Source organism: Rhinolophus sinicus, chromosome 3 (assembly GCF_057876585.1).
Source record: "Rhinolophus sinicus isolate RSI-liver-muscle chromosome 3, RSI-T2T, whole genome shotgun sequence".
Taxonomy (NCBI): Eukaryota; Metazoa; Chordata; class Mammalia; order Chiroptera; family Rhinolophidae; genus Rhinolophus; species Rhinolophus sinicus.
In genome coordinates this window covers 34,582,898-34,598,481 of record NC_142503.1, presented here as the reverse complement: position 1 = coordinate 34,598,481, position 15,584 = coordinate 34,582,898, and the positions used below count along the sequence as shown (strand labels likewise).

Here is a 15,584-nt window from a genome sequence, read left to right as displayed (position 1 = left end):
TTTACCATTGTTGGCAAATTGGCTCACACAAAGAAATAAACTTTTCTTTGTATATTCAGGTTCTCCATGAAAACCAGGAATATAAATGAAAGAACTAGGAATGTGCTTCTCCTTTTCTGTTGGCCCTTGTAGATTGAACAGACTTGATATTTGTAGTGAAGGACAATCAGGCAGAGTGTCAGAGGCTTGGTTGTCATTCAGCCTTTAGGGCTTTATGGAGTTCATGAGACCTGTACGTGGCCATCAAGACTTGGTGCTTCACGGAAAGAATACTTGAACATAGAATATGTTAGCTTAGTGGTTGTGGTATCACTGCTGAGAGAATGGGTCGTTTAGGGAGACAGCCTTCGGTACTTGATAAGTCTTGAAGCAGACCTCACGTGGAGGGTTTCTGCTAAACCATATCTCTTACAAAGCAGTGCTCGTCAGTATGCTGCAGTATTAAGTATGCCAAATTCAGTGACGTAAAGGAGAACTGAATTCTTCAAGTTCACACTTAGGCAAAAGTAGGACATTTTAGGAGGTGAGTGTGAGACATGATCTTTAGGGAAATCATTGCTGATGGAAACGGAGAGAGCTGTTTTTCAGGTGCTTTTGTGCTTGATTCCATTGTCCATCTTTAGACACTTGATTTAAGTTCAGACTCCTTTTCACAGCACCTCTAAACTGGCTGTGACAGTACAGAAATGAATGGATAAAGCTTAATTTGATACTCTGATAGCTTAGCCAACGACCATGACCTCTCTAAAGTGGCTAGTAATATAGAGACAAAATGGGGGATGACAAAATGCTCTTTTCTTTTTGGAAGCAAAGTCTGTGACAAATTGGTTTAGAAATAGTGTTGAAAACCCTGTGATGAAACGACAAACGAGCATGAGGGTATTTTTTTTTTTTTTTTTTTCTTCCCTAAAATCCATTCAGTGTATTTGGGCAGAAACAAAAGGAAGATGATACTCTTGGTTAAATTGATTAGTAGAGGACTTGGAGCATTGTTTCCTGCAGAAAAAAGATCTTTACCCTAAACCGTAACCTTTCTAGCTTCTGTTGCATGCATTGCTGCATTTCCTTTTTACATGTGCTCTTATTTATTTTCATGGCAAATGTATTTTTAAACAGCCTCTGGAATAATTGTTGCCATTAATTAGTTTTGATATTTCCTTTTTAATGATATTTTCATTTATTCCTTTTGCTAGCTGGATTGCCTTTTGCAATTCTTTCTTCAAGGCATACCCCCTTCCAACGAGGATTATTCTGTAATGATGAGTCCATCAAGTACCCTTACAAAGAAGACACCATCCCTTATGCGTTATTAGGTGGAATAATCATTCCATTCAGTATTATCGTTGTAAGTTAAATCCGCTTTTTCCAAATTTATCACTTTTGGGCAGTTGGCTTAATTTTTGTGTTAATCTGTTAATGATTGAATGCATAACCCTGTAAAACAATGTATTTTTTTTTAACTTTTAATTGAAAGTATATTTGATCAAGATAATTTCAGCTATTTTAGGTGGGGACAAAAGAATAACAATGTATAATTAGAAGAACCTTGCTGAATATGTGTTGGTTTTATGCTAATCTTTTTCAAGTCACTGTGTTTTTTAGAACTGTAATTGGTTATTGTTTCAGTAATCATGTAATAGATGAATATCAGTATGTTTCTAGTATACCTTATACCTAGGATATTATTTTATAATTTATTGAATCTGTGTATATGTGTCTACTTTCTAGTTACTGAATTCTGGAAAAGAAAAATTGCTAACAAAGGCTTCATTTAACCCATATTTACTTTAAAGAATGTTTAGATAATGCTAGAAATAGGAGAGAACAGCCAAAGTTCTATAGATAATTAGCAGTGAACATGAAAGAATTTTTACTGGTATTGAAACACAATAATAACTTATTTTCTAGGATTTCAGGTGGGAATGCTTCGAGAATGTGTTCTAGGGAGAAGACGTCAAGTGATCAGACTAGATGATTTTTATGTCTTGACCCAGAGAGTCTATGATTTAGATTAGTTTTATGCTCCATAACTTGTAACTTTAGAAACAAGGTTTTTCTTCTTATTAGTTAAAAGCAGAAAATGTGGTCCCACCCAGGAGATAGGCCAACAAAATAATGTCATATATGTCGTCAGTTTTCCTTATTAGCACTAAAGTTGATCAACTCATAATTTGTGGTACACAATTAATAAAAGAAAACCTCTGCTGTACAGCTGTTTGTTTCCTGAGGTTGTGAGCTCCTTGAAGGCAGAGACGGAGCCTTGTTCGTCTTGGTAGCCATGCTGCCTTCCGTGGAGCCGGCCTGTCCTAGGTGCTGGGAAAAAACGGGAGTCGTGACGCAGCAACAGTGTGGGCGACTCACCTGCAATATGGTCAAGTTTTAAGAAATCGGTGGATCCCTTCAATCTCGACAAATCTTTACACTGAGTTTTGATTATTGAAAGAAAGAAAGCCAAGCCTATGCTTCTGGAGTAAGAGTAGGGTCTTTGTCTTTTTTTTGAATATATGTGTTCCTGAGAGCTTACTATTTAAATATAAAAATTTTAGTAGGACTCTTATTTGCAAACAGTACCTGATTTCAGACAAGAGTCAACTACTCAGACACTACTACAAGTGTACTTGTCTTTCAATTCTAATTTTTATGTGTCTCAGTGAAAAGGATGCTGTACAAGCAAAAGTCCGAAATCCGCTGCAGACCAGAGGCCTCAGGACCAGGCGCCGACTTCCGGGCGCCTGTGGGTGTCTGGCAGCGCTCAGTTAACAAAAATGCGTTATTGTTATTTCGTTAACTTGGAGCTTTTGACTATTTCAGCATCACCTGTGCGAAAGTCATCTTTATATTTAATAAAACAGCAAGTAAATTGAGTGTAGGTTTCTTAAAACAGAACAGACTGTTTAAAGGTGCTATCAAGTGCTATTTTCATATTAATTGTATCAACAAAGACAAACACTGTGTAGGACAGTGGTTTTATGTACTAATTTAAAATAATTTTAGTTTATTCATTAACTCAGCTTCTTACAGGCAGCACTTGGTTAGACTTATATGTGTTTAATTTTATTTACTAGAAGGTAAAGGATTTCTTTAAAAAGTCGTTTAGGACTATGATTCAGACTTCATACCACGTCTTTGACATGAGTTGCAAATGATCCACAAATACATGAGTGATTGAGGGAGCCTTGTAGAGAACCAGAATTGGGGTAGTTTCTCGGAAGCCCAGAGAGAATTTCAGTAAGGAGGAAATGGTCAACAGTGTCACATACTACCAAAGTTAAGGTAAATGAGGGTTGATAAAAATCCGTTTGATCTGATGAGACTGTTTTGACTTTTGAGAGAGATTCAGTAGAATAAAAGGAATGGAGGTAATTAGAGATATTTAGGAAGAAGAGGAAGTATGTCCGTGATTTTAGATTATTCTTTTGGGAAGGTGGGCTCTGAATGGAAGACACGTAACTATAGGGACAGTGTAGAGATGGATAAAATCATCTCGATTGGTGGAGATATAAAGGAGATGGCGAGAAAATACTGTAGTGCATAGGTTTTACATGCTGGAATCATACTGATTTAGATAATTATTAGCTTTGATCTTCAAAAGTATCCTGTTTTACTCCCCCAAACCTTATCTTCAGTTCTTAGTAATTTATCTGACCTTTAGAATCTGAGTACATAACACCTGCTGAGTCATCCCAGCTCTAAGATTCTGCCATCGTTAGTTAGCTTAAGTCTGGACTTCACCAAAGGCAGAGAATTGGCATAAATGGCTCAAAGAGCAGGATAAGATATTTAAATTAAACAAAAATATGGCTACTCTATGTAGGTGAAATGCACAGACACATCTGTACATTTAATTTAGAAGAATTGATTTAGAACTTCTCATATTTATTTCTCTCAGTAAAGATGGAGCACGATAGCTTACACTGATTCTGCACATCAGCTTTTAATCTGTGCCCAGTGCTCTGAATGCTCCTAGTGAGCTGATTTTCTGTCACCAGTGGCAAGAACTACGGTTTGGCTTGTCCTACATAATCATTATGCCTAGGAAGACTCAAAAAGATCAATACCTATTTATGGAAAACAGTTGATTGCTTTTGCAAGAACAACTGACAGCTGAGATGTGGAAGTTTCAACTCCTCGAATTGCGGTTAATTAGTGTGCTTGGTATATATTTTAAATGATCAAAGATCTACTCCATAATAAAACATTAGAAAAATTACTTCTTGCTGTGAATCTATCAAGGCAGTTGCTGGAAAAACCTAGCAGCCTGAGGAGAATAGTATATGCTTTAATGCAAGGCCACTGGCTGGAGGCAGTCTGGGAGAACCCTAAGCAAAATTGCGGAGGTACCATAACCCTAGAAGTGCATATGGTTTTCCTCTCCTGTGAGACCTGTTCTCAGGAAAGGATCTGGTTAAGTTATTCACATTAAGGACCATAATGAATAAATTTATCTGGGGCTTAATATGTTTAAACATATTAAGTTACCTTTTTACTCAAGAGGCAGTATCTTCAATTAAAATTTATTGATCACCTACTCTGTTTTAGGTCACTGTGGTAGTATTAGCTTTCTAATCAACAACTAAAAATTCACTCTGCTTTTGTAGAATTCGTAGTCTAGTTGACAAAGTTATAAGACTCTAATTATGGAATTTTAGGAGCCATTGAACCAGATGAAAGAATTCTTGGTATCAAGTTCTTGAAATTCTTTTCAGGAGGCAGCCATTTATTTCACCTATGGTAAGGCTCACCCTGAAGACAATTAGTCCTCTATAAATGGAAATCTTTGAATGCATTATATAATTGTTTATATAAATTGAACATTTGTTGTGTAAAATGAAGCAGCAAAACTAGCACGCATCCTAAGCAAAACTTTGTGACTTATACTCCCCTCCAACATAAATAATAGCAGACTGTTATTTAAATGTTTATTTTGGTCTCAGGTAGCTACAGTGTGGCTTATTTTTTAATCAGCAAATGTAATTTTTTATAATGTTGCCACTCAGTATTGTTTTAACTTCTCAGGATATTGGTCTGTGAACTTGTAAAGTATTTGGAAAGCCTTTTATGCCTTTAAACTCGTTACACTGTTGCATATTCATGCACACGCTGTTCTAGAATCTGGGAAGGCTTTAACTCCAATTTTACAAAAGTCAGGGAAAAATAAAGAGGAAAGAGTCGCTTGAAATGTTTTCTTGGAGAAGGAGAGCATGAGTGTGTGTTTGCTCTTTAATGAGACTTGTTGAGGAAGCTGGGCAGAAAGGTCTGGGGAGAGGCAGGAAGAGGAGGCCCTGTCAGCTACCCTCCCCGCCCTCTGCACCCACTGGCCTCAGGGTTAGATCCCTGCTTTTATATTAGATTGTTTACTCCTTGAAATGGTCTTCCGCTTTTCAATATGATAGATGTTTTTAATTCAGAGGAATTTTTGATAAAAATGAAGACTGTTAAAAGTACTTATATAAAGGATATTTTAATTGGGAAAATTTGTGTTCTTTGAACAAACACCATGGTTTTTGTCCACAATACATCACTGTCTACTTATTAAAACTCAGTTTATTAGAATACAAGAAAAGAAATAAGGTTGTATTGTTTTAAGTAGACTTTGAAATTATTTTAGCTTAGCCATTGCTTTGTAAGCAGCATCCACAATTGATCTGACACCTTTTTTTTATGGTTTAGAATTAGATATCCTAAGTTGATTCCATTTGTAAAGGAAAAAACAGGAAGGGTCTTTTTACAATAAAGATTTTATTGTGATTTACCATTTTCTTTTCTATTTTTAATTTTGTTGAAAGTGCCTGGTTGCTGCTTTAACATGTTTTATTTCTGTTTCTTTTTCAGATGATTATTGGAGAAACCCTGTCTGTTTACTGTAACGTCTTGCACTCTAATTCCTTTATCAGGAATAACTACATAGCCACTATTTACAAAGCCATTGGAACATTTTTATTTGGTGCAGCTGCTAGCCAGTCCCTGACTGACATTGCCAAGTATTCAATAGGCAGATTGCGGCCTCACTTCTTGGATGTTTGTGACCCAGATTGGTCAAAAATCAACTGCAGTGATGGTTACATTGAAAACTACATATGTCGAGGGAATGCACAAAAAGTGAAGGAGGGCAGGTGCGTGTTAAATCTTTGATGTTTGTTTTATCTTGTGTATTCTTAGAATAGAAGTTTTCAGTGACTGGAAGATGAGCCATTCACTAGCTTAGAAAAGCTGATGTAATCACAGGGAGATGAATTGAGTTCATATGTTCAATCTATTCTCTCTACTCATTCTTTTATCCCTGTCCTCTATTTAAGAGTATTTTAATGCAACTCTTTCATCTCCAGTGTATAATGATATAAAATGAACCTCATAGATCATAACAGTCCAGGGTCAGTAAACTTTTTCTTAGGTGCCAGAGAGTAAATATTTTAGGCTTTGTGGGCTATATGATCCATTTGACAACTATCCAACTCTACTGTTGTAGCAGGAAAAAGCAGCCATAGACAATCTCTGAATGAATGGGTGTGGCTGTGTTTCAGTGAAACTTTATTTACATAAACAGTGGCTACTCCAGGGGTTATAGTTTGCTGACTTATGACCTAGTCCAACCATGTGTGAAGCTCTGCTAGATTTCTTAGTATCCTTAGAGTATATATTTTTTATAAGGTAACTTCATATCTTGACAGCGTTAGGTCTTCAGGTTGCCTTCTTATAACACCCTTGTTGGGCTGCATTCTGCATCTGGAGCACCATTAGGCATGAATGAAATAGAATGTTTGGAATACAAAGGGTCCAACTTCTTTAATTTACAGATGAGCAAACAAGCCCGATAACATTAAATAAAGCCACTAATTAGTAGAAGAGCCAGTTCCTCATCTCAGGTTTCAGAATTGTCAGCCAGTACCTTTTTTATATGATTGACCTTGTATTTTATGATAGCTATCCATTTCCCTTATTCATCATCTAATAAATACTTTCCCTGGGTACAACAGCCTTTGATTGTTTTTTGTATGTGATTCCCAGATACGTTATTGTCCTTGTTTGTTCTGTTGTAAGCTACACAGGCCTGCTAGTAGCCCCTAATTTTTGCATTTAGTGGGGATGAAAAAACCCCTTGTGTAACTAAGAGTATACACTATGCTGTGTGCTTAGGATTCAGCAGTTCCCGTCTTCATGGAGCTTAGTCTAGCAGGGAAGACTTACGTTAAACAAATGATGACAATGGAAGAGAAGCTCCCCATTGTAATGAAGCCAAAGATTAGAGAGGTTGTTGAATGGTGAGCTCTGAGGTGGTGATGTGAGGACTGGTATGGGTATCATGTCTTAAAGAATGAAGGAGGGAAAAGTGACTGAAACGTAGGTGGCTGAGAAGTAGATAGTAGAAGGTGGTGGTGTTGATTTGAGCTTGGGTGAGCAAGCATTTTTGTGAGAGGTAGGGGAAGAATGGTTCAGAAATGGCTTTGAGGAGGGATAAGATACCAACACCAACAAGGCATGGGATGTGGAGACCTCATTCTCCACTTCGATAGCACTACAGAGCCAAGCAGTGTACGAGGGAAAGGCTTTTTAACTTAATGACTAGGAGATGTAGTTAACCTTCAGTGAAGAGTTTGAAGACACACGGAAATACAGAGGCCTTGAACAACAGAGCTGGAGTTCCAGAGTTCACAGTAGCGTTGGGATGGAGGGGATGAGCACATGGCTTGGTTGGAGAAGAGGAAGCTTATTTGATAGAGATTACTTCTAATCTATGTGTCAATTTGTGAAGAATTATTCTCTTGATACTGAGTCCTTCAATCCATGAATATGAGGTCTCTCTCCATTAATTTAAGTTTTCTTTAGTTTCTCGTAGTTATATTTTTAGTTTTCAGTATCCACATCTTGCACACATTTTACGTTTTTAGTGTTTCTTGATGCTGTTGTGAAAAGGTTTTCTAAAAAATTTAAATCAATTTTCTATTGTGCTTAGAAATACATTTTTTTTCACAATTGGTTTTTATATCGGCCTGGTATACTGCAGTCTTGCTAATTTATTAGTTGGAGTAACTTCTTTTATAGATTCCTCAAGATTTTCTCTGTTCCCATTCATACTGTCTGTGAATGAAGAGGGTTATATTTCTTATATTCCCTTCTCTTTGGCCTTTTAATTCTTTTCCTTGTCTTGTTATACTGGCTAAGTGGTGAGAGCAGACATGCTCGTGTTCTTCCTGAATTAGGAAGCACTCAGTCATTCACCACTAAGTATGTTACCTGTGTGCTTTTTGTAGATGCCTTTTGTTACATTCTTATCATGAATGTGTGTTGGATTTTGTCAGTTGCTTTTTCTGTGCTATTGAGATAGTCATATTGTGTGTTTTTTTATTTTAATACAGTGTATCCCATTAATTTTGGAATATTAAAGCATCTTTTCATTCCTGGGATAAACATGTGGTCATGCTGTATTATACTTTTTATTTTAACTGGATTTGATTTGCTAATATTTTGTTAAGGATTTTTACTTTTATGTTCATGAGTGTTATTTGTCTACAGTTTTCTTCCGTGTTTTTTTGGTCTAGCTTTAGTATCAAGTGTTTGGTAGAATTCACCAGTGAATCCATTTAGACTTGTAGTTTTCTTAGTGGGAATATTTTAAACTATTATTTTATTTTTTAAAATAGATGTAGGACTATTCAGGTTATCTATTTCTTGTATAAGATTTGGTCATTTGTCTTTCAAGGGATTTGCCCATTTCATCTAAGTTATCAGATTTATTGGCATCAAGTTGTTCATGGTGTCTCATCATTCTTTCATTGTCTGTAGGAACTGTAGAGTTCTCCCCTCTTACATTTCTGCCATTGGTAATCTGTGCCTTCTCTCTTTTTCTTGAGTGGTCTGGCTAGAACTTTATCGATTTTACTAATCTATTTATTAATTTCTTCAGGTTCATTGATTTCTTCTGTTGTTTTCTGTATTCAATTTCATTTGTTTCTGCTCTTATTTTTATTTACTTTCTTCTGCTTTCAGTTTTATTTGTTCTTTTTTGTGGTTTCATAAGATGAAACTGAGATCTTTAGCTGTGTTGCACATTTTGATATGTTGCATCCTCATTTTCATTTAACCGAAAATATCTTATAATTTCTTTTGTGTTTTCCTCTTTGATTTATGGGTTATCTTTCTCTCATTCATTTCTAGTTTAATTGCATTATGGTCAGAGAACATACTTTATGTGATTAGAATTCTTTTAAATTTATCGTGGTTTGTTTCATTGCCCAGCATATGGTCTGTCCTCAATAATGTACCATGCATTTGAAGAGATTGTGTATTCTGCTGTTTTTGAGGTCGAGTGTTTTTGTAGATGTCAATTCAGTCAACATGGATAGTGTATTGATAGTGTTATTCAAATCTTCTATATCTTTATGAATTTTCTATAATATAAAGATGTTTTGTTAATTCTTTAGGAGTTTGAAATCTCTATAATTGTTGAATTATCTTTGTTTTCTCATTTCTGCCATCTTTTGTTTCATTTATTTTGTGATTCTGCTCTTTAATATATAACATTTACAAGTATTTTTTTCCCTGCTGTATGTGCCCTTTTCTGTATGAAATGTCTTTGCTTCTAGAAATATTCTTTGCCTTAAGTTTATTTTGTCTGATGTTAATATATAGCCATTCTAGTTCTCTTATGTTTATTGTTTGGATGGTATATACTTTCCATAAGTAAAGCTTTAGTTTATATGAGCTTTGCATTTCAAATGTGTTTGTTGGATATTTAAAGTATATAGTTGGATCTTGTTTACTCTTTTTAATCCAGTCTGAAAAATCCCTGCTGTTTGATTAGAGTGCTTAATTAATTCACACTTAATGTAACTATCCATATGGATTTAGGTCTGCCATTTTGCTGCATGTTTTCTCTTTGTCTCATCTCTTTTTAATTGAGGTGTAATTGGCATATAACATTTCATTAGTTTTAGGTATAATTTCTTTTTCCTTTTAATTTCTCTTACTCCTATACTTTTTCTTACTACACAAATCTTTTTTAGTGTATCATATTAAGTATTGTACTGAAATTTTTCCTAAATTGTTTGGTTAATTTTTGGTATTTAGGGAGTAAAGTATACATCTTTTAATCGTAATTTATATCAAGTTAATGCTGATTTTCTTATGGCAAAATTAGCCCTTTATACGCAGTGTAGCTCTGTGCCCCCCACCTCCACACACTTGGGGTTATTATTGTCATGTATTTACATCCATATACATTAGGAACCCAGCAAAATAGTGTTGTAGTTTTTGCTTTAAAGAATCATTTTTATAGAAATTAAGTGAAGATTTCTTTAATGATTAAAAGACATATTGAATCTTCAGTGAAGAGTTAGTTTAAGGACATGGGAAATGCAGGTTTCTTTATAGAACTGGAGTTCCAGAGTACACAGTGGAGGGGTAAGTTGGGATTCAACTTAACATCTGGTGTTATTTCTTTCACCCTGAAGAAATTTCTTTAGTATTTTTGTGATTCCACATGTTGACTATGTCATTGCACAGTCTTCTGGTTTCTGCTAAAGAGATGGCTGAGAAATCTGATGAGAGATCATCTCTTAATTATATTCTTGTTCCCCTTTGTGGGATGTATAATTTTTTCTTATACTGCTTTCATCAATTTTACCGTGATATGTCTAGGTATGGTTCTGTATTTACATTTGTACTACGTGGAGTTTGTTGAGCTTCTTAATGTTTTTCACAATTCGAGTCTTAGTTTAGTACTTTTCTACCAAGTACCGTGCTTATATCTCTAATAATATCTCTCTTCCATTACCCAACAGAAAATAACAGGCAAACTCTAATGTTTTCTCTCAACCAAGGAATTTAAGAAAGTTACTATGGTGATAAAGGTTTACTTAAGGTTCCGTTACATAAATCTTAGCTCAAAATTTTCTTTTGACAGTGTATCTTTTTAGAGATTTTTATTTCTTACAAACAAAACATTTAGGTAAAATATGAAATAATGTAATTTATTTAAAATGGTATAAAAGGAATTACCATTCTCCGTCCATATGTGTCATACTCTATCTCTTTCTAGTATATCTAACTTAATCAACATATAGTATTACTCTGATTGCACTCTTGACTTAAGTATGCCTAGGTTTTTTTACCCATCATCCTTTAAAGTTTCTACACCAACCCCCATGCAATTGTCCACTTAAAGTCCTATGTAAGAGTCAGGAAAACAACCACTTCAAAAGCAGTATGACTGTCTGGATAACTAAAATTGCAGAGCTATATACATTAAAAATAATTATGGTTTTCAATAAGAAGATCTGTTAATAAGGTTTGGGGTTCTGAAGCAAAGAGAAAGTCAAACATAGAAATGAAATTTTAAGACTTTGTATCTTCCAAGAAAAAAATGTGATTTCCATCAGTGTTTCCAGAATGAGTTAGTTGCCAGTTTCAGAGCTGTATAACATTGGTACATAACTTTGCATTGCTATTCTATTGTGGAGCATAGTTTGGTTGGATACAGACTTTTCCTTTTCTCTTGAATTTTAAAAGTCAGGATGCCAAAAATGCAGAAACATTTCAGTCTAGACATTGTCTATAGTTTATTAGGATTATAGTGTAACCAGCTTTTAAAATTTGTCTCCACAGCCTGCCTCTGTACGTTTTTAATTATCAGAATGCTTGACATTGGAGAGAAGGGAACATAAACACTCAAAATGAGTCATTTTTGTTCACTATGAGTCAGAGTTACATCTTAGGGTGAGAGTACCCTCCTACAATTTTGGTTTTTGGTCTTGACTTTTTTCCCACTTATTCTCTTACTTCCTTTTTCTCCTCTTCCCTCCCTGTGCGTGCTCTTGTGCTCTGTCTAATATCACTGTTTTCACAGGACTTTTACTGGGCTTCATTTGTGGTAGCCATTGAGTCCTAAACATAGAAGTAAGAACATAATGGACTATAAGGAAATACTTACTATTTGTAGTTCCAGAGAGCTCCTATTCATTGTTTAAAATCAATACTTGGGAGTTTACTATAAATTAAAAGGGGCTGTGCTTTCAATAGTAAGACATCCAACTGCCATTTCTTATGCCAGTAAGAATAGCATTACATTCAGTTTTTCAAAAATATTACTAATGAGTCCAGGTCGTTCAGACCTTTAGCTCCCTTCCTAGGTCAAATTTCTCTTTAGAGAATCTATAGACCAGTGGCTGTCAAACGTCAGTGATTCACTAGAGTTACCTGGAGGGCTTGTTAAAACACAAATATCTGGGCTGGGCTTCATCCCCAAAGTGCTTGATTCAGAAGATTTGGGGTGGGGCCCGACAATGGATGTTTCTAACAAGTTTCCAGATGCTGCTGTTGCTATTGATCTTGGTACTGCATTTTGAGAACCACTGCTTTATATCACCTTGATTATGGGAACATGACCTTGCATGACATCTGCTGTCTCGGGACGTGGGAGTGATATTTACCCTGTTAGGTAGGGTGCATTTATTAATAAGATTGGGCACAGCAAGCTGGTCTGTTTGTGATCATACAGTACAGAAACTTTGGTGCCTTTAAGAGATTCACGTTTTTCCTTTTTCCTGGCTTTTACTTTAAATTACATTTGTTTAAGCATAAACTCTGTGTTCCTGATCAACTATGAGTGGCTCATCTCTGACTATATGAGTCTGATAGTCAATACAAAGTTATTTCTGTTTAGATTATGGCAGCTTCGTATTGTTTAGATGTTTAATTGCAATATGTTTGCTTGAATGTAAGAAATAATTTTCCTTTTTTAAAATTAATTTCTGGTGTGTTCTTTCAGTGGATTTTTTTTTTTTAAATTTTAATTAAAGTGTAGTTGTCCTTTTCTTTTTTAATGCAACCCACATGTGGGTAACTAAACCTGAAGTTTAAGGGAATGCCTCTATAACAGTGAAAACCCATTATAACTGGAGCGACTGGCTGTGGTACTAAATTCCCGGTAAAACCTGCTTTATACTTTGAGAGAATGGCTTCTTCTCTATGGTCTGATAGTAGACATTACTGGAGAAACCTTTATGCCTCTGAAAAGATTTATTTGTTCAGGCTTATCTGTATTTCTCATACATGTGTATATCAGCAAACCAGACAACCTTCTTTTTAGTCTTATAATGTATAGAATGAAAGATGCAATGATTTTAAAAGCTCTTTCACTCTATGAAAGGACATTAGTTATTAGTGTATTTAAAAGGAATGTGACTTCCAAGGCCAGTACCTTTCCACCCCCTCTATGTTGAATGTCAGTACCTGACACTTTCCATTGAAGCTGTGACTGCTTCCTCAGCCCTCCATTACCCTGACTCTCTTTGCCCCAGTGTTTCTCACATTTTAGCTTCATTGCAATCATGTGGAGGGGTTGTTAAAATACAGATTGCTGGGCCTCACTCTCAGAGCTTCTGATTCAATGGGTCGGGGCTGGGGACTAAGAAATTGCATTTCTCTGTGGCTGGGGTCAGTTAATGCTATAGATATGATGCGTGTCCTAAAAGTATGTGCCAATTCTTTGTAGCCTAGAGCTTGAATTTTGATAGGCTCTTAGCAGGAGGCACAGGAGATAAAGGCTGAGGCCAGAGCAGAGTAGGCAGACAGATAGATGCCCATGAATAAATCAAGGACTCCCAAAGGGCCACATCCTCCCAGGACAACTATCAAAAAGATTTCTTAACCACAAGACCATACTCACACCGTTCTGGGGACAGAATTCATACTATCTGTATAGCTTTAAAAAAAGAGCTAGAAGTTTAAAGTGGATTGGTAGTGAACCCATCAAGAGAGAACCTATCTTCTCTGAATGAACTCTTTCTAAATGAAGGCCTCTAAGATTCAACACAGATACAGTCCCAAGGACATGGGCTCATATTCTAATATGAATGAACATACATAGAAACAAGCTATCCTAAATGAAAGTCAGCAGATACAACAAACTACATAAACTATCAAAGATTGCAGATATTAGAATTACCATATAGACTATAAAATTAATGTCTACTGTGTAGGACAAGAGATTGAGAATAGGATGTAGTATGAAGAGCATCAAAGTTGAACGGACAGATTTGAAAAAGAATCAAAGGAGATCTTCTATAAATGATACATATATAGTAATTTAAATTTTAAAAAAATTAACAGATAAATTAAGCACGTTAGACACAGTGAAAGGGAGGACTGAAATGGAAGATAGACCTGAAGAGAAAAGATTAAAAATACAAAAGAGAGATTAAGCGACATGGAGGGATACAATGAAGATGTCTAACATGCTGAATCAGAATCTCAGAAAAAAAGAATGTGGAGGATACAAAATCAAAGCTATCATGGCTGAGATACCGCTCCAGAATTTGTGAAGTATGCAAATCCTCAGACATAGGAAACCATGAGTACTAAACCAAATAAATAAAAAGAAATTCCTACTAGATCCATGATAGTGAAACTGCAGAATATGGAAAACTTTGGTGGAGAAGGGGAGAAATTGTAGAGAAAAGACAGGTAACGCAGAAAGGAATGGGAAACAGAAGGCTTATATTTTAATTACAAAAAAAGAAGCCAGAAAATAGTATAATGATATCTTCCAAGTCATGAGAAAAAAATCCATCAATCTAGAATTCCATACTCAGGAAAACCATCATTCAAGAATGGATGCAAAATAATGGCATTTTCAAACTTTATAAGGCTGAACATTGATGTGGGTGTTGAAACAGAAGTGGGAACAGACATTGCGGCAGGGGGTGGAGGGCTGTGAACAGGCTTCAGGCTACGGTATCCGAGTTCAGGCCAAGGTGAATGAGCTCTCCCAGGAGAAGGGCTGCCCTGGCTGACAAATGTAAGGGAAAAAACCTTCAATTTGCCATTTAGAATAGAGTTCCAGTCACAGCAAGTTACATAGTCATGACCAGTCTGCCTGTTCACTGTGTAATACACCATACTCCAGAGTTAGTGAAAACAGCTGTATTTCAGAATATATTTTTATCTCTGTAAATTTTCTTTCTGAAAAGACTTTTCTAAGCTTTGATAGAAAGCTGGCTTAAATTGTTACTGTATCTATCTGCCTTCACTAGAGGGGCTATAATGAAATGAGATGGTAGTCTAGGATTGGTTAAAAATCTAATAACGGCAGTGTGCTTAGGCCAGGGCCAAAATCTTAAACATTTCAGTTGCGGTCACTGTGATGAAAACAATCTGCATTTCGACTGCTCTTCGGGTTTTTATTAAACTAACCATATACAATTATATGTTCCTTTGTGAATTATGGACACAATAAGATGCTCCTACGAGCTCTATCTCCTAGAGATGCCAGTAAAGAGATTTGTAGGAAATATGAAAAGAATTTGAATTTATATTTTGGCGTCTTATTCTGCTTATTTTCTTTTTAATAGAAATAAAAGTCCATATTACCCTGGTTGGCTTAATAACGTACTGTGGGGGAAGGCTTAGAGACTGGGGTTGGGTGGAGCTCTCCCTTTCTGTTTCATATTCTTGTCAAAGTCAGAGCCAGACTTCTTTGGCTGATTCTGTACTGAATAAAATATGCTTATGTATTCAGAATAAAAAACTGAAACCATTGTGTTTTTAACTAATGAAATCACCCTGTGACTGAATCAGAGCTGTTCAAA

At 35.7% G+C, this 15,584-nt stretch overlaps 1 protein-coding gene across 3 annotated transcripts in view; it reads left to right on the top strand.

Annotated features, from left to right (window-relative positions):
• PLPP1 (phospholipid phosphatase 1) overlaps window positions 1-15,584 on the top strand; it is a 76,719-nt gene that overhangs the window by 48,700 nt on the left and 12,435 nt on the right. For 2 of the 3 annotated variants that reach the window (XM_019743162.3, XM_019743145.3), the window contains one exon: window positions 5,833-6,113. In XM_019743162.3, coding sequence (XP_019598721.1) covers window positions 5,833-6,113 — 281 coding nt within the window. Of the gene's footprint in view, window positions 1-1,193; window positions 1,346-5,832; window positions 6,114-15,584 lie in introns of all 3 variants that reach the window. The other variant, XM_019743155.3, reaches the window with a different exon arrangement.